Source organism: Sus scrofa, chromosome 7, assembly GCF_000003025.6.
Source record: "Sus scrofa isolate TJ Tabasco breed Duroc chromosome 7, Sscrofa11.1, whole genome shotgun sequence".
Classification (NCBI taxonomy): Eukaryota; Metazoa; Chordata; class Mammalia; order Artiodactyla; family Suidae; genus Sus; species Sus scrofa.
Window position 1 is genome coordinate 33,064,375 of NC_010449.5, and position 22,502 is coordinate 33,086,876.

Sequence of the window (22,502 nt, forward strand, 5' to 3'; positions counted from 1 at the left end):
GACTGACTCAATTGGTGTGATCTCTGTTCCCAAACCCCTTTGGCCTTTTGGTTGCCCTGCTTGGCCTTGCTCCAGCCTCCCAATCCCAACCCTCCTGAGCCCCGGGTTCAAGGCCTGCAGGTGTTGTCTGTGTCAGCCACTGCTGGCCACTCACCAGGAGCCTGGTCATTACCGTGGCTCTTGCTGTCCTCTGGCTGTGCCACGCCTCACCAGACCTGCTGCCTCTTGAAGATGGGTTGACTCCATACTCCCGTGGGACCACCACATGATCACTTCAGGTCCCCAAGTTGCTCTTCGCTGAAAAGACTGATTTTTTTCTGTCATGATCACAGACAGTGGCCCTGACTAGGGGGTAAGACAGCGCGTGGTGGGGGTGGTGTGAGGGCTGCCTCTCAGCCACAGCAGTGCCCCAGGCTCCAGTTTTGGCTTTGGAAGTACCCTTATTCCCCGTGTACGCTGTGGGCTTACGTTCTCCCCCCGTTCTCCCCTCTGAGTTCTAAGCACTTTCTCTTGGACACTTCTTCCGCGATTCCTGAAGTGACCCTTCTGCCCCCCAGCTGCCATCAGACCGTGACATTTACTCAGCACACGGGAGCAGATGGAATGTTCTTTATTGCCTTTCCCTTGGGCTAAGGCAGTACAGGGTCCTTCTGGAGACCCCAGCCCCACAGCAGGACCGGAGACAAGAGGACGCCCTGCTCTAGTGTCTGGGTCAGGGAGAAACGGCCCTAGGACCTTGGTCCTCTTGAAGCTTGAAGGGCCTGCTCGGCCAGGACCATGGAGCTGAGGGGAAGCCCGCGCTGCCTGCGGAAATCTCAGGCTCACGTGGTCCAGTAGGCGTAGAGGAAGGTCAGGAGGATGAAGATGACCACGGAGAGCAGCATGTTCTTCCGGTTCTCCTGGCGAAGCAACTTCAGCTCCTTCTCTGTGAGGGAACACGGTGGTGGGGTGGAGGTTTCGAGCGTCCGCTGCTCCGCCCATCTGTCTCTGCCTGACCCACAGGACTGCACACCCTGCTGAGCGCAGAGGTATTGCAGCCGTAGAGTCCATGAGAATGACTGGCCTCCCTCTCCAATTAGCCCAGATCCTCACAGCCTTTTGGCTACAGATCCAGGCCCAAACTTTTCTGCAAATTCAGTAAAAGAATGTGTGAGGGGGTCACCAAAAAAGGCCACACCTGAAAGCCAAGGTAGATGGGGAGAGGTCTCACCAGCTGAGTCCTCTGGCTTAATGCTGGGTGGCTCCAAGGTGCTTCTCCTTTTAGGGTATCTCATCTGGCCAACTAGAAACTCTGAGACCTGCTGGGACTGCCTCAGGCCAACAGTGGAGTAGGTACAGGGTGGGGCCACACCACCAGGGCTCACAGCCCTGCTCCCTGGTGGCCACCCAGCTGAGCAGGTACTAGGGATGCTAGGAGGCGGCAGTTTGTGCCCATGGGGTGGTCAGGCTGCCTGTAGAGGAAGGCAGCCTCTTACTCTGCAGCCAGTGTACCCGTTCAGATGACACTGCTGCGTGTCCTCTGTGAGGCCTAAACTCAGTGGTAATGCTGCAGTTGTGTGTGAAAATTGCTGCTCTGAGAGGAAAGCGATGTCCCCTCCCTGTGGGTGAGGGCGCAGAGAGACACACCTGCAGAGCAGCTCCGGGGTGGCCAGACGGGACCCGAGGAAGGGAACACGACGTGCACTGTGCTTAACTGTGCTGATTCACGCTGGTTCCTTGGGGAGGCCACCTGCCATGGGGCTATTCTAGGGCTGATTCTCTCAGGGTAAATGGAACAGACAAGTCTGAGCCTTTGCAGACCCTTTTCCTCCCTGGCTGCGGGGTGAGGGGAGCGGGTGCAGCCTTCCTCTAGCTCCCAGTCCTGTCTGGGCTCTACCCCGTTCTGCCCCCATCACCCAGAAGGTGGCAGCATTGCTCCACCCCACAATAACCCCTCAGGCACCCAAGCCGGAGGTTCATCCTCCCCTGCTGGACCCCTACTGGCACCACACCACCACAAGGTTTTCTTGGGAGGAGGAATAGGGAGGACAGCACCCCCCGCCCCAGGTCAGGGTGGATGCGAAGCTCTCTCCTGGACCTGGCACAGCCACACCCCTTCATCCCGCAGGCCTCGCCGTCTCTCTCGGAACCAAGAGACAAACCTGCTCTTCCAGGCTGCTGGGCCCTCAGTGGGTCCTGCACCCTCCTTCCTGAAGAATGCCCTTGACGCCCTCACTCTGTGGGCTCTGCCCCCTCCTGACCCTGGGGCTGGGGGGTGGGTGCTAGTAACAGGAGGGACCCTTCTTACCATAGTTGGAGGCTTTGCTCATCAGGCTGCTTTTCTCCTTCTCCAGGGACCTCCTGTGAGGGAAAGGGGGTCAAAATGGGCTCAAAGCCCTCTTCCTTCTTCCCGCCTCAGGAGTAGCTGGCACACCAGGGCAAGTGGATAGGAGAACCAGGGCCCAGGTCTCCAGTGGCAGGGGGGTGGGAGGGATGGAAGTTGAGGGCCAGGGCCCAGGGCAGAGATGAAGGGCTGGGGGAGAGGGGGGAGCACTACCTGGCTTCTGGGCTCAGCTCTGCCCCATAGAGCCTGGAGTTCACGGCCTCCAGCTCTCTCCGACACTGTGACAGCTTCTCCTCCAGCCCATCGATCTGAAAGACAGCACACCCAGCAGGAAGAGATGGGTGACAGAGCTTTTCCATTTTCAAGATGGCTGGGATCCTGGGGTGGGGAGGAAGGAGCCTCTAGGAGTCTTTTTGGACACTGTCCCTGCCCCAGGACCTAGGTTTGCTGTCCTACACGTCCATGTGGTGCAGCCTGAGTCCTGCTGGAAACAGTTGTGGGTGTTGTTCAGGGTCTCACAGCTGCCCTGACCCCCTGGGCCAAGCACGGGCTGGGGACAGACAGAAGCAGCCCCTCAGCTGTCTCCCCAGCGCCTCTGGCATCCAGCCTGTCAGCTTAACCATTCTGTCCCACAGCAGCAGCAACCAGAGCCTCAAATGGCAGGCATCTGCCACACAGGCGGATCCTAGAATGAAAGGAGATAATGTGGGAAGGTTTTGCCTTTCCAGAGCACTCCACATGCGTTTGGACGGCTAAGGACCAAAAAGCAGAGGCATATTTTCGCACTGGTATACTTTATCTTAGTGTCATCTAAGTTATAATAATGCACATTTTCCCATGAGATTCAGTAAAAGTTACTGAAAACACAGCTCAAAAACTCTTCTCTTTCTGACGTGGTTCTTGTGCAAAAACATTAACCATCATCCAGGCAGCAGTAACTTGTGGGACACACTAGTTAAGCTGAAAGGCTGGATGCCAAAGGTATAAGTTCTCCCATTTGTTTTGATTATAGTTTCAAAGATGTGTTCTTGGGGAAATAATCTGAGTTATGGGAAAATGTTTTAAGGAATACTGGACCGGGTCATCCACGGTCCTGCTAACATGCATTTGGCTCTGAAAGGTCACCCGTCTAATCGGCCACCTCCCTGGGCTGTGGCTGCTCTTCCTGCACCTCCGCCCTGCTGGTCGGAGCCTAGTTTTCAGTGGCTGGGAGTTCAGAGGTCCCTGAATAGTACCTTGGGTCCAGCTAATGCTCCGTTTTCCATCTGACTTCCCTCATTCTCACCACATCCCCGAGAGGGATAGCAAATAGGACCTCGATTTCACAAACGGGAGAATGGGCCCCCTAAATGGAGTGACTTTTCTGAAGACTCAGAGTGGAACACCTTTCTCCTTATCAGTTTCAGCCAGTTCTCTGTTCCAGTCCTTTCTGGAGTGGCCCCTGTCCAGACGGTAATCAATGACTACAAGTTCCTTATCCCAGAATTCCTGGCAGGTGTTCTGGGGCCGGTGTCAAGAGTTGCACTTGAAAACCCTGGGCCTTCTGCCCCACTCCCTGGCCAGTACCCACGCCGGTCCTGCTGGGTCAGCCACTTTCCCTCGTCCCAACACCCAGCCCAAATGCCACACCATCTACCTGCTTCCCTACAGCCCAGCCTGCTGCCTACTCCAGCTCTGGAAGCAAGGCCCTGTGGGAGGGAGCAACTGCAGAGCCTCGAGTTAATTGCCTGGTTAATTGTGTCATTTCTCTGCTAATGGGCACCAGAGGGAGGGCTGTCCTGGGAAACAGCCCCAGCCAGGAGACGGGGCTGTACCTGGGGAGGCCAAAGGCTGTCCTGGAACCTGAGTCAGAGGGAAATGAGCACCGGGGAGCCAGACTCAGGCAACAGCACAGTCTGATGGGATGGTTAGTGGAGCTGGAACCAGGAGGGGCAGGGCTTCGGGCTGCCATGCAGCCCACCCTTTACAGCAGCACCCCCAGCCCACACAACTCAGCCCCTCCCTCAGGACCCCAATACTTGCTGTTTCCATTTCCTGGTGTAAAAACCACAATCGGCACCACATTCCGCACTAGATCCCACACAAAGTGTGATTCTCGACGCTCTGTTCCCTCCACTGGGCCTTCTCTTCTACCCTTGGCTGAAGAGGCACTGCCCCTTCCCCTGGTGCACCAATCAACCCTCCTCTCATGAAGCTGAGCACACATGATGTCACCGTGCCAAATTCTGGGTGCCCCTAGGGTAGATGATGTGAACTTGCAGCCCAGGGTCAAGCCTAGCCCAGACTGGCCCATCCCACCCGTGTATGTGACTGCCTGGCCTCAAAGGATGCTTGACTTCGTAGTTCCTGTCCTAGAAGGAAGGCATGGTGGCCGCCTGTCTCCTCTTTGTGGCCTGCAGCCTGGCCCACTGCAGCCTTTGTGTTTGTAGCCATGGAGGAAAGAGTGGAGCTGGGCCTTACGTAGCACTGGGAAACTGAAACTCTCCCCTCATGCCCACAGAGGAGGGGGGAAGCTAGGAGATGCAGTGACACAAGCACAGATGGATTACCCACTGCATGTTTTCGTCCCGGGGTAGATTTCTCCCTGTGGCCAGGCCCTGGCTTGCCTGTCATTCTGGGGAGGAAGTTTGGGGACTGCCATCCCTAAACACCTCTAGAAGGCCACCAGGGGCTTAGACAAGGGATAATGGGCCCAGAGCAAGGTCAGCAGCTCATGCTAAGCAAATTTCCAATTGAGGTTGGCAAACCACAACTGGCCATGCCAGTCTGTCATCATGCTCTGGGCTGTGCCCGTGGAGCTGGCAGCCAGAGGCCTTTATCTGATCAAGTCCAATTTATCTGCAGTTCCAAGAATACCCCACTTTCACTTACCACTTTCTAATGAGCTTAAACAGGCTAACACAAATCAAGGTTTTAGGGACTGAAGCTCTAACCTCCCTCTATGAATATTTATGTCCTACTGAAGCTCTGATTCCCTTCTAAATAGCAAGTTCTCTTCTTTATAACCCAGCTGCTTGATGTGGGCTGAGCAAGGGGAGTCTGGACGTCTGGAGGCTCTTTAGCAGGCCTCACACTGATCCTCGGGGGATCCCACGGCAGTCACACACCCTGCAGCACTTGCTGAAGCAGAAGCTAATTCTCGAGCAGCTATAGTGATGGGTGAAGAAATGCTGGTGACGTACCGGTTGCAGATAATCAGGGAGGGAGGATAAGGATGCATCTTTCAGCCGTGACTGGGGTCAGGCAGCGTGGCTACAGAGCAAAGACAGACCCAGAAAATGAGGGAGAGGACCAGGAGAGGGGGCCTTAAAGAAGCCCCTAGATGGCTTTTCCATCAACTCTCAAAGACATGCACATGAATGATGCACTTTGCAGATGCCCCCGAACAAATCTACAGTCCTTGGTTAGTTTCGTCTCTGCCACCAGACTGAGCAAGATAACCAAAACCAGAAGAGAAGACACAGGTTAGGACCAGAATAAGGAGACACATGCCAAGAAGATTCTGGACACACAAGGGCCAGAGCTGGACAAGCAGTTGGAAGCCCCAGTGCCCCAAAGCCTGAAATAGCAGTTCCTGAAGAGCACCGTAAGCAGGAGTGTGGGCTGTCGTCAGGCACCTCCTTGACTCTGTGCTTCAGTTTATTCACGTGCGAAGCAGGTTTCATGTGCAAAGAGCCGCTCTAAGGATAAGAAGCAACACTGCAGAGTGCTGAGAAGGGTGCCTCACACACATGAGGGTTAAAGCGTGTTTGCTGACATTATTATCAGTGTTTTGCACTAGATCTTTAGGGAATAAGAAGAAAATGGAGCTAACTTGTGACGAGGGTAAGAGGAGACAGAAGTGATGCGCGATGAAGAGAACCCTGCCTTGGTCACTGGCTGGCAACAACAGGAAGGGAGCTGAGAGGGGTCAGCAGGGTGGGGCCTGCAGGGCAGACCACGACAACAGAAATGCCACCACAGGCCAGCCTGCAGGGAACCTTGGTGTTCTGCCCAGGGATGAGGCTGGGGGATAGGGGGGTTCTGAGGCCAGGGCCAAGCTGAAGAAGCTGGGCCTGGTGGAAGCTGAGGACAAGAGGCCTGGAGCAGCATCTCAGGTGTGGTCTGGGCCCCAGTGGGCACCTCAGGAGACATGGAACAGCAGGTGAAACCCAGGTTCATGGATATGGAGGCTCCTTAGGGCCTGGCGCCCAGCTAAGCTGGGAGCAGGAATGCAAAGCCCCAGGACTAAGGCAGAAAGAGGCGCCTTCAAAGAGATCCAACCACCTTGGTGGGAAGAAAAGGTTACACTTGAGAGGCCATGGAGGCGCCCAGGACTCCCACCTAAAAGGCTGGACAGTAGGTGAGGTGGCAGGAAGCCTGGCTCAACTGGTTCAGTTCTTGGACTTTCTTAGAGCTGTGGGGGGCAGCACTGCTGGCTGTGTGTGTCACAGGTAAAGTGACAGCCAAGGTGGGGACTGAGACAGGCACTCATTCAGGCAGCATGGGAGCAGAGAGCGGAGGCCCTCGATGTACAGTAACACGCACACAGGACGCATCCACACGTTACCGTTACACTCAGAAGACCAAGTGTCCATTTTTGTACAAGGAAAGAGAACAGTGTGTCTGTGTCATTGAGACGACAGTCAGGGGGTGAAGCACGGCTGCAAAGGGACCTGAGGAATCAGAGGCAGTGGTGTGAGCTCCCTACCAGCAAGCAAACCGTGCCTGTGGCAGGTCACACACAGCCGAGGACCTGGCAGGGGTCATGTAACCCCGTGTGCAAGCAGTTCAGGGGACCGGGAAGCAGGAGCGCAGGATGTCCTTGACCCGATACCTGCAGTGGCTAAAACCTGCCCCGGGGGCTGCTGGTCTGAGCCAGGCGGGAAGAAGAGAGAAGAGAGGGAGGGAGAAGCGGTAAACGGGGCAGAGTGGAAGGCACGCCCCTCTGGCAGGAGGAGTAGAGGCCCTGGGGGAGGCCTTGGGGACGGGATGCAAGAATCTATACTCTGACAGGAAAGGCCCACAGGGACTCCTCCACCCTCAGGCCAGGAGCCACTGCCCTTCTTGTCCAAGCGCGGACTGGGGGATCGGAGCCTGCTGGTGGCTTCGGAGCAGGCTCAGTGAGAAGCCTAAGGCCAAGCATTCTCCACAGAGGTGGGGTTTCCGACGAAGAACTGAAAGATCTGCAGCCCGACGGACAGCCAAGGTCGGCAGGGGCCCCGACCCCAGTCAAGTGGGGCCAAGGGAAGAGAGGTGGGTCGCTCCTGCTAGTGGGTGCCAAGGGAAGAGAGGGCGCCTTCCCCTCCAGTCATGGGGCAGGGCCCCTTCCGCAGGTGCAACTCTGAGCGCTGTGAGCTCCCCTGGCCCCAACCCGCTGGTAAAATGGCCCCTGCTGCTTGACTTGGGGAATAACACCCTATTCTCAGAGCCTCAGGGAGGTCTCCCTGGGTCCCATGTGCCATAAAACCACTGTGTTAAGAGAAACTGTAAAATTCACCCGTAATCCCTGGAGGCATCTTTTCAGGAGTATGGAGCCTCCTGGAATGGAAGCCCCAGTGAGGCCTCTTTGGGGTCAGGGAAGGTCCTCGCCCTCGTGAGGCCAGGCCTGTGGGGACCAGCTCCAGGGCTGGTTGCTGCCCGGCCTCACCAGCAGCTTTTATGCTGCTGATGAGCATGGGCCACAGGCTGTGGCTCTCCTCCTAAAGAGTCTCCTCCCGAAGGGGGCTGAATGGTGCTCCCAAGAGCATCCTGACAGCCTGGGAGGGGGCTCCCTGCCTCCTCCCTAAGGAGCCACTGTCCAGGGCCAGACTCTCTTCTGGGAAAGGCAGAGGCCCCCCTGGGGCTGGGCACTGCCAGGCAAGCCACTGTGCTTTCTGGTTTAGGCAGTAGTTTCCCATCTTGCTGGCCTTGCTCTTGGGACCTTCTGGGCTGTGAGTGACAAGAAGTGGCTGGGAGTGAGTTAAGCTCAGGAGTCAAGGAGCAGTCATGGGGCATATCCTGCGCCTGCCTGGCTGGGTCCTTGCTGGGCACTGAGACCTAATAAAGAGCACAGGGTTGAGGTACTGGAGCCCAACTCAAATCATGGAGTTTCACGTGTCTGGCTGGCACAGCACGAGCATCCTCTGGAAGCCCAAGTCCACAGTAATACCAGTAGCAGCCACGGCTTCTGCAGCAGGCAAACGTGCCAGGCACCGCTCTAAATGCCCCACACGATTCGCTCACAGAAGGACTTGCTCGCAGCATGCGCACAACCACCCTGGGGGGTGAGGAGGAGGAGCATCAGTATCCACATTCTGCAGATGAGGAAACTCAGCCTGTGGAGATGAAGCAACTTGTCCAGGGTCACGCAGCCAGGTCCCGGGGGAGCAGGCTGTGGGAGTCTGTGCTGCGAGCCACTCTTAGCCCCTGGATGTAACGTAACAGTGGCTCCTTAAACCCTGGGCACCAGGCAGCTTGTGGGCAGCTTCCCGCACGCTCCTCAGTGTCTGCATCAGCTGTGCAAGGAAGGGACTGTCCCCATTTCACAGAGGAGCAAACTCCTGCATGGAGAATTTAAGCAACCTGCCCTGGGTCGTGTTACTGGGAAGTGGCAGAATTGGGGTCTGAATTTGAGTTTTTCTGCTTCAGAGCTTAAGCTCCGTCTACCACTTCAAGCTCTTCTTCCAAAATCCCTCGTGAAAACATTCATGACAAAGAAGCGGTCTGTGGAACAAAATCATCCCACATCCCAGCTGAAGCCCATCGAAGCTTGTTGATCTGGCTTTACCGGATCCTCTACTCTGAATAATCTTGTACAAGAGCGTCACTCGGTTTCTGTCCACATAACAGATACTCGCTGTGAGGGAAGATCCTGATTGAAAGCCACTTGGAGACAGTGAGATGAGAGCCCAGCATCTGTCCTCACACAAGGCAATTACCCTCCAACTCCCAGCGTCGCAGTCACCCAGGCACCTCCCCCAAATCACCTCTGCTGCCAAAGTGCGCTCTAAACGCACACAACACACAACACGGACTTGGTTGTGAGAAGGAGAAAGGTGGGCTAGTTGAGCCCAATAAGCCCTTCTTTCCCCAAAGCCTTTCTTCTCACTTGCCAACAACTCATAGCCCAGAGAGTGGTGTCAGCTGTTTCATCTCCAGCCCAGCAGTCCGGGGACTGGACTGCTGCAAATCCACTTGTTTTCACACGTCGGGGAGGCCCTGGGATGTTTATTATAATGGGCAGAGAAGCCAGCCCACCTGCCCAGATGGTCTGTGGCAAGAGTGCAGGGGCTCCCCATCTGGGGCCTGGAGGCCACACAGCCAAGTCACAGGGGTCACAGGCTCTGATTTTCCAGGTGACTAGCCTCAAAGCCCAAAGGCCCGATTACCCGGACACTGGTTACGGGATGTTTCTCTGTGGGGGCAGAGAACAAAAACCTTCACCATGGGGCCTGAATCATCAGAAGTTTCTTTCCCAGGATGGGCAGATGAAGAGAGAAAACCTCCGTTTTTAATCAATGAACGATCTCAGGAAAAGCAGAGAGCTAAGGGGCTTGTCATTTCTCTGGAGCGTCACCTCCTGTCCCAGGTCAGCAAGGCAAGGGGCCCTGCTGAAGCCCACGCAAGCTCCGAGGCCTTCTGAGAGCACCTGGCCTGCTGATCAGCCCTGCGAGCAGAGCCACGCCAGTCCTTGTCTGAAGCCTTGAGCAGCTGTCCCTGGGCCAGAACGTTGTTTGGGGTTTGTTTTCTCTTCTTTCCCCCAATATATTGCTTTTGATAAATTAGCAAAAGCTTCTTCATTGCTGAAAGGCTCAAAGCACTTTTCAAGAATTGGCATCCACCCTGCGTCTTATGAATTCATTAATTAAGATGCTGGCAAACAGCCACTCCACACATGCTGACATCCAGCCGTGTTAGGTAATGAGGTTTTAGTCTCCTGACCCCCGTCAAGTGCAGTGGGGCCAGACGCAGGCTGCCGAGAGAAATCACCTGCCCAGTGGTGACCTGCCACTTGTGCCTGGCAGCAGGTGAGGCTCATTTAATGGTCAGCCACCCTTGAACAGTGCCTGCCTGCTGCAAGCCTTTCTCCCAGCCCCGGGCCGGGCGGCTCCCAGCAAGATGGGGTCCAGCTGCCTGCTCCACTTTGGCCTCCCGACCTCTGACCAACAACCCCCTCTGCTGGGCCCAGAAGTCAGAGGTGAGGGTTCAAATGCCCCTCTAGCCACTCAAGCCAATTCTATAAATACTTACTGATGGTCCACTCGGCTGCCTCTATCTTTTGTCTCAGAAAATTGGTAGGTTCCCATTAGCCTCGTCCACAGCCTGTTCCATAATCGGAGGCTGTCTTCATCCACACTCAGTGCTTCTGTCCCTCCCTTCTCTGAGGGAACTCATAGCAGTGGCTGATGTTATGCAAATAATTATAAGTATCCAGGCTCTTCTCCTGCTGCTGCTCATCATTCCTGGGCTATTTTCTCCTCTCAACCTACCTACGACCTCTCCTTCATTTTCACTGATCCTGGCCTCTTTTTCCGATAAGAATTCCAGTGATTTTTAAATGACTCCCGTTAACTTTTATTCCCTCTAGCAGATACTATTAGTTAGCCAACGTTGATTCCCAACCCCTCTTCCCTCTGTCTGCCTCTTCCACTGAGGTTAGAAAAGCTCAATAGATGCCTTCCCAGACTCACTGCAGCTAGAGGTGGTCAGGAACCAGTTCTGAACATCTTCCAGATGTTCCAGAAGTCAGCTGGGAGACTCCTGGGAGAGCTTATGCTTTGCAGATAAAAGGGACAAAGAGAATCACAGTTCTATTTTCTTTTTTCCCTGACTTAAAGTTGGATATGATGACTGGAGCTGTGGTAGCTATCTTGTGACTAAGAGGAAACAGCTAAGAGAATGCAGAATTACCAGCCCTGACATAGCTGAGGTTTTGAACCAAAGCCAGTAGCCACCTCCCTCCAAATTTCTTGTGATGGGGAAAAAAAGTATACTCCTGTTCACTTAGGTCACTGAGGTCATTTTTCTGTAACTTGTAGCTAAAAGCTTTCCAAACTGATAGATTTCTGTACTAAAGACCAGATCCAATGGACTTATCCCCTTTATGACATTAGCTAAGACATTGCATGTGTTGATTTAAAACCAAGTGGCTGTTGGAACATCTAAAGACACCTCATTGAATGGCCCAGCTGTGGAAAAAAGTACAATGACTAAGTAACAGCTCATTACTATCAGGTATTAAAAAACAGGCCTCACATCAGCCCAAATCCTTTCAGTTTAGACAGAAATGCAACCTTTCCCTCAGCTAGAATCCTATGAGTTTAGACTGAAATACAACCTTTTCATCCACCCACACAACTTGAAAAAGAGTACCAGAGCCAGTGATTTTCTCATCTGAATTATAATTCTCCCTTGTTATTCAGAAGAAGACTCATAGCCAGTTTTTCCCAAGTCTGAGATTTCACAAGGTGGCAAATAAGTCTGATAAAAAGGCCTTGAGAGGAGCCACAAGGAGGGGAGGTTGGGAGGTGCCTTGGTGTCTGAAGAGGTGACTGCCCAGGACAGCTGGCCTGAGCCAGCCCTCAGGGGGAGTTCCGCCTGCTCAGTAATTGCTTCACTACAACAAGAGAAGACTGTTTGCAGGGGCTGAGATCACTCACTTGTGGGGGTTTTATCGCACTCATCAGATTAACAAACATTTTTGATTAAATCACCACTTCATTGGCTCTGAGCACACGACTTTTAATAACAGGACAATATCTACTGCTTCTGAGCACCAGCACACATTCAGTACTCAGACCCACAGAGGGCAAAGGAGGAACAAGGTGAGGAGGACAGCCAGATGCCAAGTTTTTCTCGGGTGCACAGCTGCTGAGCTCAAATATTAGAATATCCAAGCTAAAGGTAACCTAGACCCCAAGATGACCAATGTAAATATATTGATATTGGTAGGTTAAAAAAAGTGGGCAAGAAGTTCCTTCTGTGGCACAGTGGGTTAAGAATCTGACTGCAGCAGCTCAGGTTACTTTGGAGGCACAGGTTCAATCCCCAGCCTGGCACAGTGGGTTAAAGGATCTGGCATTGCCACAGCTGCTGTGGCTCAGATTCAACCCCTAGCCTGGGAACTTCCATATGCTGCAGGTGTGACCATAAAGAAAGAATAAGTGGGTGGGCGAATGTGACTGGTATAAGCCACTAGGAAAGCATGCACCCCACCAAATTCAAAACACTGCCTAAAACCCATGTCAAGGATGGGATTAGGATGGAAAAGTAGAAGGACTGGAGCTCACCTTCTCTCATAAAAACAACAAAATTACAACCAACTGTTGAACAACCTTCAACCAAATGGACTGCAAACTTTCAAAAAAGATATCCTACTGCAGAAGACAAAGAGGAGGGCACATCAAGGCGTGGGAGCAATTACACGATATAAGCAACCCCATACCTCCCAGTTGGGAAGCCCACAGGCTGGAAGGTAACTGTATCACAGAGACTCACCTACGGGAGTGAGAGTTCTGAGCCCCTGCAACATCTGGCATTGAAGGCCAGTGGGGCTTGTGTGCAGGAGCTCCTTGGGACTGGGAGAAACTGAGACCCCATTCTTGAAAGGCGCACACAGGCTTTCATGTGCACTGGGTCCCAGGGCAAAGCAGAGACTCCATAGGAATCTGGGTTGGACCTGATAGCAGTTCTTGAAGGATCTCCTAGGAAAACAGGGGGTGACCGTGGCTCATTTTAGGGGAAGGGCATTGGAGGCAAAGTTCTCTGGAATAATCATCAGAATGTGTTCCTCTAGAGGTGGCCATTTTGGGAAAACCTGGCCCCACTCATCAGCACTGAGAAACCCCAAGCCAAACAATAATCCAGGTGGGATCACAGCCCCACCCATCAGTAAACTTGCTGCTTAAGGACCCCCACCAGGCACACAGCCACTTCTAATTGCACCCAGAGAAAAAGCCCCCCCCACCAGAGGGATAAGAATCAGCTCTACCTACCAAAGGGCAGGCACCAGTCCCTCCCATCAGGAAGCCTACAGCAAGCCCCCGTACCAACTTCAGCCACAAGGTGGGTAGCCGTCAGAAGCAAGAGAGGCTACAACTCTATTGTCTGCAAAAAGGAGACCACACCGAAAAAAAAAAAATTAAAAATTTAAAAAATAAAAAAGATAAAATAGAAAAAAATAAAGGAAAAAAAAAAAAGAGAGAGACAGAGACCACACCAAAAACCTATACAAAAATGAAAAGGCAGAGAACTGAAACTCAGATAAGAGAGCAAGAAAAAAAACCAGAAAAACAGCTAAGTGATCTGGAGATTATCAGCCTCCAGGAAAAAAGACTTTGGACTGATGATAGTGAAAATGATTCAAGACATTGGAAATAAACTGGAGGCAAAGATTGATAAATTACAGCAAACATTGAGCAAAGAAACACAAGATTTAAAGCTTAAGCAAGCAGAAATGCAAAATACAATGACTTAAATAAAAAATTCATTAGAAGCAACCAACAGCAGAATACAGGAGGCAGAAGAATGAATAAGTGAGGTGGAGGAAGACTAGTGGAAATCACTGATGTGGAACAGAAAAGAGAAAAAAGACTGAAAAGAAATGACAATCTAAGAGAACTCTGGGACAACCTTAAACACACAAACATCCGTATTATAGGGGTGCCAGAAGGAGAAGAGAGAAAGGAACAAAAAATATTTGAAGAGATAATAGCCAAAAACTTCCCTAACATGAGAAAGGAACCACTCACTCAAATCCAGGAAGCACAATGAGTACCATATAAAATAAACCCAAGGAGGAACACCCCAAGACACATATTAATCAAACTGACCAAAATTAAAGACAAAGAGAAAATATTTAAAACAGCTAGGGAAAAGAAACAAATAACATACAAGAAAACCCCAATAAGGTTATCAGCTGATTTTTCAGCAGAAACTGTGCAGGCCAGAAGGGAGTGGCACGGTATACTTAAAGTGATGAAAGGAAAAAATCTCCAACCAAGATTACTCTACCCAGCAAGGCTTTCATTCAGATTTGAAGGAGAAATCAAAAGCTTTACAGATAAGCAATAGTAAGAGAATTCAGCAACACTAAACCAGCTTTACAACAAATACTAAAGGAACTTCTCTAGGCAGAAAAGGCCACAACAAAAATGACAAGGCTCACTAGTAAAGCATATATATATATATATATACACATACAGTAAAGGTAGGGAATCATCCATGCACAAATATGCTACTAAAACCAGAAAATCGTGAGGAGGGTACAAATGCAGGACCCTGGAGATACACTTGCAATTACGAGACCAACAACTTAAAACACACACACACACACACACACACACACACACACACACACACTTCTATATCAAAACTTCAGGGTAAGTGCAAACCAAAAATCTACAATAGATACACAAATACAAAAAAGCAATTCAAATACAACACTAAAGACAGTCATCAAACCACAAGAGAATGGAAGAAAAAAGAGCAACAAAAAAAATCCAAAGCAGTTAATAAAATGGCATAAGAAACATACATATCAGTAATTACCTTAGGAGTGCCTATCAGTGGAAATGAATCCGACCAGGAACCATGAGGTTGCAGGTTTGATCCCTGGCCTCGCTCAGTGGGTTAAGGATCCGGCACTGCCGTGAGCTGTGGTGTAGTTGCAGATGTGGCTTGGATCTGGCATTGCTGTGGCTGTGGCACAGGCCAGCAGCTATAGCTCCAATTAGACCCCTAGCCTGAGAACCTCCATATGCTGTGGGTGTAGCCCTAAAAAGTAAAAAAAAAAAAAAAAGAAAGAAAAAAAGAAAAAATTACCTTAAATTTAAATGGACTAAATGCCCCAACCAAAAGACAAAGACTGGCTGAATGGATACAAAAACAAGACCCACTCCATTTCTAGGGACATATACAAATTGAAAGTGAGAGGATGGAAGAAAATAGTCCATGCAAACGGGCATCAAAAGAAAACTGGAGTAGCAATACTCATATCTGACAAAATAGACCTTAAAATAAAGAATATTATAACAGACAAAGAAGACATTACATAATGATCAACGGATAAATCCAAGAAGAAGATATAACAATTGTAAATATATATGCACCCAACATAGGATCACTTCAATATATAAGGCAACTTCAAACAACCTTAAAAAGGAGAAACTGACAATAACACAATAACATCCCACTTACAGCAATGGACAGATCATCCAGACAGAAAATCAAAAAGGAAACACAGGCCCTAAATGAAGCATTAGACCAGAAGGACCTGATAGATATTTATAGGACATTCCATCCAAAAGCAGCAGAATTCACATTCTTCTCAAGTACACACAGTATATTTCTCTAGGACTGATCACCCTCTGGGCCAAAAATCAAGCCTCAGTAAATTTAAGAAAGCTGAAATCATATCAAGCATCTTTTCCGACCACAATGCTATATGACTGGATATCAACAAGAAAAAAACTACAAAAAACACAAACACATGGAGACTTAACAACATGCTACTAAACAACCAGTGGATCACTGAAGAAATCAAAGAGGAAATTAAAAAATACCTAGAAGCAAATGACAACAAAGACACAACACTCCAAAACCTATGGGATGCAGCAAAAGCAGTTCTAAGAGGGATATGTATAGCAATACAAGCCTACCTCAGGAAACAAGAAAAAGCTCAACCCCTCCCTACAAAAAAAACCCTAACTTTACATCTAAAGCAGCTAGAGAACAGACAAGACCTAAAGTTAGCAGAAAGAAAGAAATCATAAAGACCAGAGCAGAAACAAATGAAATAGAAATGAAGAAAACCATAGAAAAGATCAATGAAACTAAAAGCTGGTTCTTTGAAAAGATCAACAAAATTGACAAACCCTTAGCCAGATTTATCAAGAAAAAAAAGAGAGGACTCAAATCAATAAAATTAGAAAGGAAAAAGAAAAGTTACAACAGACATCACGGAAATACAAAGGATAAGAGACTACTACGTACTAGCTCCCTTTGTGGCTCAGTGGTTAACGAATCCAACTAGAAACCATGAGGAAGGGGTTGGATCCCCAGCCTCACTCAGTAGGTTAACAATCCACTGTTATATGAGCTGTGGTGTAGGCCGGCAGCTGTAGCTCTGATTCAACCCAGAGCCTAGGAACTTCAATATGCTGTAGGTGGGGCCCTAAAAAGCAAAAAGAAAAAAAGGCTATACTACCCAAGGCCATCCACAGATTCAATGCAATCCTTACCAAATTACCTAGGACATTTTTCACAGAACTAGAACAAAATATCTTAAAATTTGTTTGGAAGCACAAAAGACCCAGAATAGCCAAAGCCATCCTGAGAAAGAAAAATGGAGCTGGAGGAATCAGGCTCCCTGACTTCAGACTATACTACAAAGCTATAGTCATCAAAACAGTATCTAACTGGCACAAAAACAAACACTGATCAGTGGAACAGGATAGAAAGCCCAGAATTAAACCCATGCACCTATGGTCAACTAATTTATGACAAAGGAGGCAACAATCTCCATTGTATAATGGAGAAAAGATAGTCCCTTCAATAAGAGGTGCTGGTAAAATTGGTCAGCTACATGTAAAAGAATGAAATTAGAACAATCCTTAACACCATACACAAAAATAAACTCAAAATGGATTAAAGACCTAATATAGGACCACATACTATAAAACTCTTAGAGGAAAACATAGGTCAAACACTCTCTGACACAAACCACAGCAATATCTTCTCAGATCCATCTCTCAGAGTAATGACAATAAAAACAAAAAATAAACAAATGGGACCTAAATAAACTTAAAAGTTTCTGCACAGCAGAGGAAACCCTAAACAAAACAAAAACACAACCCACAGAATGGGAGAAAGTATTTGCTAATGAAGTGACTGACAGGGGATTAATTTCCAAAATATATAAACACCTCCTGCAGCTCAATACTAGAAAAACAAACAACCCCATCAAAAAACGGGCAGAAGATCTAAACAGACAGTTCTCCAAAGAAGACATACAGATGGCCGAGAAACACATGAAAAGATGTCCAACATCACTAATTATTAGAGAAATGCAAATTAAAACTACTATGAGGTACCACCTTACACCGGCCAGAATGGCCGTCATCAAAAAGTCTACAAACAATAAATGCTGGAGAGGGCGGGAGAAAGGGAACCCTACTACACCATTGGTGGGAATGTAAATTGGTGCAAACACTATGGAAAAGAGTATGGAGATTCCTCAGAAAACTGAAAAAAAGAATTACCATTTGATCCAGCAATTCCACTCCTGGGCATCTATCCAGAGAAACCCATGACTTGAAAAGACCTGTACCCCAATGTTCACTGCAGCACGGTATACAATAGCCCAGAGGTGGAAACAACCTAAATGTCTATTGACAGAGGAGTGGATAAAGAAGATGTAGTAGATAAACACAATGGAATATTACTCAGCCATTCAAAGGGATGAAATAATGGCATTTGCAGCAATATGGATGGACCTAGAAATTACCATGTTGGGTGAAGTTAGTGGGACACGAATGTCATATGATATTACTTACATGCGGAATCTTAAAAAAGGATACAATGAACTTCTTTGTGGAATGGAAACTGACTCACAGACTTTGAAAAACTTATGGTTACCAAAGGAGACAGGTTGGTGGTGGGGGATGGATAGGCTGGGGTTTGGGATGGAAAGGTAAAACTGGGTTGTGATGATGGTTGTACAACTATAAATAAAATTCATTGAGTTAAAAAAACAACATGTCAGCCAAACAAAACACACGATTATTATGATTGAGATTTGGACCACAGTCAGTGAGTCTAACCCCTGGTGAAATTCAAGTTCTTCATGTTACAGATGAGGAAACTAAAGTCTAAAAAAGGGGGATGACTTAGCTATGATGGAAGGATGCAAAAGAACTACACAGGCTACTGATAAGAAAGCACTGTTGTTATCCACCCTGTGCTGCATGTGCGAGGCACTTTACATATATTGCCTCATTTAATCCCCAAAACTACACTGTCAGGTAAATGCAGTTTGCTGGGGAGACTCAGGCTGTCCACTAAAACACACTTGCCGGTTCTTCCACAGTAATGGAGCCATAGTTGGGCACATGTCCTCCTGGCTGATGAATGTATTTCCCAGCTGGCCCTTGCAGTAAGTGAGGCTTTGCATCCTAGCTACATCTTTGTTGATGCAAAGTGAGCACTTGGGCCCAATATTCTCCTTCTGTTTTTGTTGTTGTTGTTTTATTTTTAGGGCCGCACCCTTGGCATATGGAGGCTCTGAGGCTAGGCTTCTAATCAGAGCCACAGCTGCCCGCCTACGTCACACCCACGCAGGATCCAAGCCGCATCTGCGACCTACACCACAGCTCACAGCAACACCAGAGCCTTGACCCACTGATTGAGACCAGGGATCGAACATGCAACCTCATGGTTCCTAGTCAGGTTCATTTCTGCTGCATCAGAACAGGAACTCCTGGGCCCAATATACTTAAAACAGTGGGTGTGCTTCCTCCACTCTTTTTCCCTGGCAGTAGACACCTCAATGGGGGTACGATCTAGTTTTATTAATGAGGTGACAACATGGCCCTGGGGGATGGCCAGAGCCACTACTGTCCGGGTATTCGAGACCAGGGAATGGCAAACTATGGCATATGGGCCAAACATAGTTCATGATACGTTTATGTAAATAAAGCTTTATACTTATTTTTCTTCTTTTTATGGTCGCACCTGTGGCATATGGAAGTTCCTGGGCTAGGGGTTGAATCAACAGCAGCTGCCAGCCTACACCACAGCCACAGCAGATCCAAGGTGAATCTTCGACCTACGCCATACCTTGCAGCAATGCCAGATCCTTAGCCCACTGAGCAAGGCCAGGGATCAAACTGGCATCCTCACGGACACTATGTCAGGTTCTTAACCCACTGAGCCACAACAGGAACTCCTGAAACACTCATTAATTTATATATTTCCCAGGGCTGCTTCTGTGCTAAGGTCACCTATCCGAGTGTAGTTGACTTTCATTATTAGTGGTAGTTATGTTCTGTAAAGTTGCCAACAATGAATTAGCAAATACTGAACCAGGTTAGGTTCCTGTGAGCCTCTGGTCACAACATTTTAATCAGCTGATCAATACAAAACCTTGTTTTGTGTGTGTTTCTGTTTAAAGAGACCTTATATAATATATAGTTGATTAACTGACACTGAGCTCACATCCAACAGCAGCATAACTCATGCCTGAGAAAGCTTATCTAAAACACATTCTCCATAAGGCATGTCATAGCCTTCTTGCACCTTGGAAAACTAAACAGCACTTCAGCACCACACTTGAGGGCCATTTTAAACAACAAAATCACCAACAAAAAAGCACAAAAAGGCAGGAAACTTGGCATTAGAGACGAGAAAAAGGATACTTATTTGCAGCACAAAGAAGAGTGGAAAAAGACATAGCCTTCTTCTACCTGAACTGGCCATGTGGGCCTCGGTCGGATGAATCAAATCTTGCCACTTTCAGTTAATTACTGTGAAAGTATTTCTAGTATTGGTCTAGAGGTTACAAACCCATTTTAACAAGCAAATTCACAAATACAGAATCTGCTAATAATGAGGATCAACTGTAGTTGCAACAGAGCCCATATGGCCGACAAGGCCTAAGACAGTCACTCTCTGATCCTTTACAGACAACACCTACCAATCCCTGCTCTAGCCTGTTAGGAAAACAAACAATTTTCTTGTTCTTGAAGCCACTGACTGAATTTTGGGGTTTCTCTGTTAGAGCAGCTTATCGTGTCCTAATACAGGCTATAAAGCCTATGCCCTTTCCGCTAAGAGTGTCATCTCTTTTTTGCATCTGAATTTTCTTTTACAAGGTGATTCACTTTTCCATCAAGCTTTTTTCCCACCAAGTATGCCAGTATTTCTCAAGGGGTGGTACTAAAACCTGCATAAGCATGTGTGTAGCTTGTTAAAAATGTAGATTCTTAAAAAAAAGGAAAGAAAAAAATGTAGATTCTTTGTTAAAAACACACACCCAAGTCCTACTAAATTACTCAAGATAGAGGAGAATTCAACTGTCCATTTTTAACAAGACGTTTCTTCATGCATTTTTAAGACTGAGAACTGATGAACTAGTAATAAGTTCAAGATAATTATCCAGTATCTTTCTTGCAACTCCTGGGAGGGTGATTTAAAGGAACTGTAACACAAGAGAAACAAGATGCACCAGGAGGCAAATCACCTGGGCTTGATTCTCCATGCTTCAACCCCTTCAACCTGGACTCTACTTGGAACCTCAGTTTCCCCATCTATAAAAATTTCACAGGCTTGTAGTGAGGATTAACCAAGAATGCAAATAGAGTAACAAAGGCCAGTTGCTCAATAGACATCAATTTTCTTCCCCTTCCATGTGCAGTCAATTATTTGTAAGCTCTTTGGGAACATCACCATTCCAGAATTCTCTACAAATTCCCACAGGTTCCCATAGTATAATTTTTAAGCGACACGCTTCAGTACCCCAGAGGAAAAACTTCCCATCTCAGGGGGCAGTTAAGCCATCGGTAACAGATTAAACAGTATGGGCATCCCCACCTTTCCGGGTCCCCTCATTTACAGGTCTCTACCCCTCTGGGAAACCCTCACCACGAAGTACAAGCCCCTTTAGGGTTCCCCTCATTTAAAAGTCGCCCATCAGGGCCCCCTGATTTCCGTCTCGCTCTCCTTGGGGCTCCCCTTCCTCCAGAGGGAAAGAGACACGGATCTCCGCGTCTCGTACTCTCACCTTCTGTTCTCAACCCCTGTGGCCCCTCAGGCTCTCCAACCTTCGGATCCTCGTATTCCTCACCTCCGGGCACTCCATCTGGCCCTCTCACCACCCTCGCGGCCCTCTCGCAAATTCACGTCGCCCTCACTTCCTCCCCTCACCCACTCCTCCAACCTGCAACCGGGTGGACCCACTACCCCTGCATGGAGAGAAGGCAGTTAACCGTGTGGCCCACCCCCCATTTCTCCCCTCACCTCTAGAGCTACGCCCAGATTCTCCCGCTTCTTTTTGGTCATGTTACTTGCTGGGATCTCCGAGTCATTATTGGACGCGCCCACCAGTAGCACTACGCATGCGCAAACCCTCGTGCTTCTCTCTCATTGGTCACCGAGATGGCTGGCCGCGGGACTACTGGCGGTCGCCATCTTATTGAGGGGCGTAGCCGGTTGGGCCCGGCCATGTTTGTGAGGGGAACCACTATTTGAGGCTTCAAGCTAGGGGGCGGCGGGAAGAGAATGAGCCCATTGGCGCGGGAGGAACAATGGCCCGCCCAGGGGTGGAGCTGCCCCTTTCCTTACTAAAAGAAAGCCACTTTACCGCACAGAAAGGGTCATTTTCTTTCACCCCATCTCCTTCGTGTCCTTCATCCTTTTTGTAACCACCCCGCTCAGTGCGAGGCCAACTCCCACCCTTTAATTCTGTCAAGTTCTTCTCAACCTTCAAGGCCCATCCTGAAGCGCTGTGCCTCCATGAGCCCCTTCGCCTTTGAGGATGTTAATGACTTTCTGTTGTTGTTTCTCCGTTGTGTCTTGTTTGTACTCATTTTTCTTGTTGTGTCGGAAGAACAGTCTACAAACATCATAGAAAACTTTTAAGTGAAAAGCAGCATCCTTGGAGTTCTCTTGTGGCTCAGGGGTTAAGGATCACTGCAGCGGCCCAGGTCACTTTGTGCTGGTTCGATCCTGGCCCAGGAACTTCCACTTGCCACAGGGGCGTCCAAAAAAAAAAAAAAAAAAAAAAAATCCTGCCACTCCTAACACAGGTCTAGCTTTGTTTCTGAGTATTTCCTTCCAGGCTTGGTCTCAGTCACAGTATTTTATACCGTTGTAATCCTAATGATGTAGACTCTTTGAAATGCTTTGTGATCTGACGATTTAAAAAAAAAAAATTTGTGTGATGTCCCAGTTACTCATATACGCTACACCAAAATTTCCTGATAAGCAACTTTACCACCTGCAATACTCTCAAATATTTTCTAATCTAGTCTATTTAATTAAAAAATAGGTTGGTGACAGGATACTTATTAAGCTTATCTCATAATTAATGGATACTGAACTGCAATTTGAAACAGACATTTCCCCACACCTTGAAATCATCATTTGTGATGGCTGCATATGCCACCACATGAATATATCCCATTCTTACATTGGATATTATTTTATCAGACATTACCTCCAA

At 48.7% G+C, this 22,502-nt stretch overlaps 1 protein-coding gene across 3 annotated transcripts; it reads right to left on the minus strand.

Annotated features, from left to right (window-relative positions):
• Window positions 593-21,359, minus strand: CCDC167 (coiled-coil domain containing 167). Of its 3 annotated transcripts, none has more exons than XM_021097996.1 (4): window positions 21,299-21,359; window positions 2,537-2,701; window positions 2,288-2,340; window positions 593-1,126 (listed from the first exon to the last, which is right to left on the minus strand). In XM_021097996.1, exons 2-4 carry the CDS (start codon window positions 2,680-2,682, stop codon window positions 1,089-1,091), a joined length of 237 nt encoding a protein of 78 aa, XP_020953655.1. In that variant the 5' UTR covers window positions 2,683-2,701; window positions 21,299-21,359; the 3' UTR covers window positions 593-1,088. The 3 variants fall into 3 exon arrangements, with proteins under 3 accessions (XP_020953655.1, XP_013833297.1, NP_001230293.1); NM_001243364.1 differs by having other exon boundaries at window positions 596-925; window positions 2,537-2,631; window positions 21,299-21,356; XM_013977843.2 differs by lacking the exon at window positions 21,299-21,359 and having other exon boundaries at window positions 593-925; window positions 2,537-2,697.